Source organism: Epinephelus moara, unplaced genomic scaffold (genome assembly GCF_006386435.1).
Source record: "Epinephelus moara isolate mb unplaced genomic scaffold, YSFRI_EMoa_1.0 scaffold1864, whole genome shotgun sequence".
NCBI classification, from domain to species: domain Eukaryota; kingdom Metazoa; phylum Chordata; class Actinopteri; order Perciformes; family Serranidae; genus Epinephelus; species Epinephelus moara.
This window is the reverse complement of record NW_026079395.1, coordinates 6,524-10,136: the sequence shown is the minus strand read 5'-3', so window position 1 is coordinate 10,136 and position 3,613 is coordinate 6,524. Positions and strand designations below refer to the sequence as shown.

The window sequence follows — 3,613 nt, the reverse complement described above, 5'->3', positions numbered from 1 at the left end:
GTAACAAACCAAACCGCGTGAAAATCAGTTGAAAATTCAGTGAGTTATTCTATTTTACTTGTGCATACAGCTCCTTCCTCAATAGAAGTGAATGCACTGTGGAGGCGAAGCGAGACCCATCCAAGATGGCGGCCGGCGAGGACGTCTGCTCTGATAGGCAGCGGCAGTCAATGCGGCGTCTATGTATATATGTCTATGGGTGTCACTGCCGTAGCTCCCAGAATGCATCACACCTCCATCTATAGTACAGCGACCTCTGCTGAGTGTTACAGTTCTCACCAGAAACCTTCCTGCTAATCTCCCTCCAGCCTGATGATGACTTATTTGGGTTTCTGTAGTGACATCACAGCAGTCAGTGTGACATCACAGCGGTCAGTGTGACATCAGGTGTCCTTGAGGTAACTCCCAAATTTAAATCTCATCAATCAGCAGTTCTTCATCCATGGCGGCGTCTCCAACGGCAACGACAGAATAAACATAGGGCGTCGGACACACGTTCAGCTCAATCACTGTCAGTCCAACAGGAAACAGTGTCATCACACTGCGCTGACTCGCATCACATCCTGTTGGGACAATCACGGATGGGAAAGGAAAAGGACAGACACTGAAGACATGACAACGTCTGTCTCACTGGGACTTTAATTACACAGTATGACATCACAGCAGTCAGTGTGACATCACAGTAGTCACATCATCACCCCTGTGTGTGTGGTGTCCTTCAGGCCGCTGATTCGACCTCTGAACAGTCTGCAACTCTTCCAACACGCCATGAACCGCCATGATGTCATGTTTGTTTACGTTGGAGCCACATCACAGCTGAAGGTACAAACACACACACACACACACACACACAGTGACCTCTGGTGTTTTAAATAATTATTTATATTAATAATGATTTCGGGGATTAATAAAGTATTTCTGATTCTGATTCTGATTTTTTCAGGGAAACTACACATCAGCAGCAGAAGAGCTGATCGTCCACACCTTCTTCTTCTCCTCTTCCAGAGATGTCCTGCCGAAGGTTTTTCTCACTCAGATGACAGTAGATGACAGTAGATGTGACAGTAGATGGACAGTAGAGGACAGTAGAGTAGATGTCCCTGTCTCACCTCTCTGTCTGTCTCCAGGTGGTGTCCCTGCCATCCCTGCCAGCCGTGGTGGTTTTTAAAGATGGGACTTTCTTCACGTTTGATGGTGAGACAACAAACTGACTCTGTTTCTCAGAGACACCTGTGGACATATAGAAGACACTGGACAGAAACAGAGGACTGGAGGAAGACAGCAGACTGGAAAAAGACAGCTACTGGACAGAGACATCGGACTGGACAGAAACAGCAGACTGGACAGAGACATCTACTGGACAGAGACAGCTACTGGACAGAGACATCTACTGGACAGAGACAGCTACTGGACAGAGACATCTGCTGGACAAAGACAACAGACTGGACAGAGACAGCAGACTGGACAGAGACAGCAGACTGGACAGAGACAGCTACTGGACAGAGACAACAGACTGGACAGAGACATCAGCTGGACAGAGACAGCAGACTGGACAGAGACATCAGCTGGACAGAGACAGCTAATGGACAGAGACATCAGCTGGACAGAGACATCAGCTGGACAGAGACAGCAGACTGGACAGAGACAACAGACTGGACAGAGACAACAGACTGGACAGAGACATCAGCTGGACAGAGACAGCAGACTGGACAGAGACATCAGCTGGACAGAGACAGCAGACTGGACAGACATCTGCTGGACAGAGACAGCTACTGGACAGAGACAGCAGACTGGACAGAGACAGCAGACTGAACAGAGACAGCTACTGGACAGAGACAGCTACTGGACAGAGACATCAGCTGGACAGAGACAGCAGACTGAACAGAGACAGCTACTGGACAGAGACATCTGCTGGACAAAGACAGCTACTGGACAGAGACATCTGCTGGACAGAGACATCAGCTGGACAGAGACAGCAGACTGAACAGAGACAGCTACTGGACAGAGACATCTGCTGGACAAAGACAAAAGACTGGACAGAGACATCAGCTGGATAGAGACAGCAGACTGGACAGAGACGGCGGACTGAACAGAGACAGCTACTGGACAGGGACATCTGCTGGACAGAGACAACAGACTGGACAGAGACATCAGCTGGACAGAGACAGCAGACTGGACAGAGATAGCTACTGGACAGAGACAGCAGACTGGACAGAGACAACAGACTGGACAGAGGCATCAGCTGGACAGAGACAGCAGACTGGACAGAGACATCTGCTGGACAGAGACAACAGACTGGACAGAGACAGCTACTGGACAGAGACATCAGCTGGACAGAGACATCAGCTGGACAGAGACAGCTAATGGACAGAGAGATCAGCTGGACAGAGACAGCTACTGGACAGAGACATCAGCTGGACAGAGACATCAGCTGGACAGAGACAGCTTCTGGACAGAGACATCAGCTGGACAGAGACATCAGCTGGACAGAGACAGCTACTGGACAGAGACATCAGCTGGACAGAGACATCAGCTGGGCAGAGACAGCTAATGGACAGAGACATCAGCTGGACAGAGACAGCTACTGGAGTTCGGTTATGTTCCCTTTAAATGTGTCAATAAAGTTGATTCAAACACAGATGAATCAGACGTTACCGTGGTTACAACCGTTGTGAATTGTGCGTGTTTCAGAGGAACGTGACGGAGACCTGAAGTCGTGGATCAACAGAGAACGTTTCCCAAACTTCTTCAGGATCGACAGCTACACCCTGTACGCCATGGGAGACTCAGGTAACCTCACCTGTCCTCTGTCCCCACCTGTCCTCTGTCCTCATGTGTCCCCACCTGTCCCCACCTGTCCTCCATCCTCACCTGTCCTCTGTGCTCATGTGTCCCCACCTGTCCCCACCTGTCCTCTGTCCCCACCTGTCCTCTTTCCTCACCTGTCCCCACCTGTCCCCACCTGTCCTCACCTGTCCCCACCTGTCCTCTGTCCTCACTTGTCCTCAACTGTCCCCACCTGTCCCTACCTGTCCTCACCTGTCCCCACCTGTCCTCTGTCCCCACCTGTCCTCTGTCCTCACCTGTCCCCACCTGTCCTCTGTCCTCACCTGTCCCCACCTGTCGTCTGTCCTCTGTCCTCACTTGTCCCCACCTGTCCTCACCTGTCCCCACCTGTCCTCTGTCCTCACCTGTCCTCTGTCGCCACCTGTTCTCTGTCCTCACCTGTCCCCACCTGTCCTCTGTCCTCACCTGTCCTCTGTCCCCACCTGTTCTCTGTCCTCTACTGTCCATTGAACCTTTTTAAGAAGGAGACGTGTCTCTGACCAGGGCCCTGTTTCAACTCTGATCCTGATCCTGATCTCTGAGCTGAGAAAACAGATCAGCTGATCAGGAAACAAACGGTAGAAACCTCAGGAAGAGGACAGACGTGCAATAGATGTCGTACAGAACAGATCAGCATAATAAATTAACAGTAATCCGCATGACACAATGAGACAGAGAGAGAGAGAGAGAGAGAGAGAGAGAGAGAGACAGAAAGAGAGAGACAGAGAGAGAGAGACATGCAGGTAATGACAGTAGCTTACAACAACATTAATGAAAGCTTACAACA

The 3,613-nt window shown here is 50.4% G+C and overlaps 1 protein-coding gene across 1 annotated transcript in view; it reads left to right on the top strand.

Moving 5' to 3' along the window:
* The window catches only part of LOC126387072 (protein disulfide-isomerase TMX3-like), a gene marked incomplete at its 5' end in the record, with an annotated part of 4,184 nt that extends 858 nt beyond the window's left edge, over positions 1-3,326 (top strand). The window contains 5 exons of the mRNA XM_050039633.1: positions 723-822; positions 944-1,021; positions 1,128-1,194; positions 2,692-3,041; positions 3,309-3,326. Of these exons, the coding sequence (XP_049895590.1) occupies positions 723-822; positions 944-1,021; positions 1,128-1,194; positions 2,692-3,041; positions 3,309-3,326 (613 nt within the window). The remainder of the gene's footprint in view (positions 1-722; positions 823-943; positions 1,022-1,127; positions 1,195-2,691; positions 3,042-3,308) is intronic.
* Between the last annotated feature and the right edge of the window lie 287 nt (positions 3,327-3,613).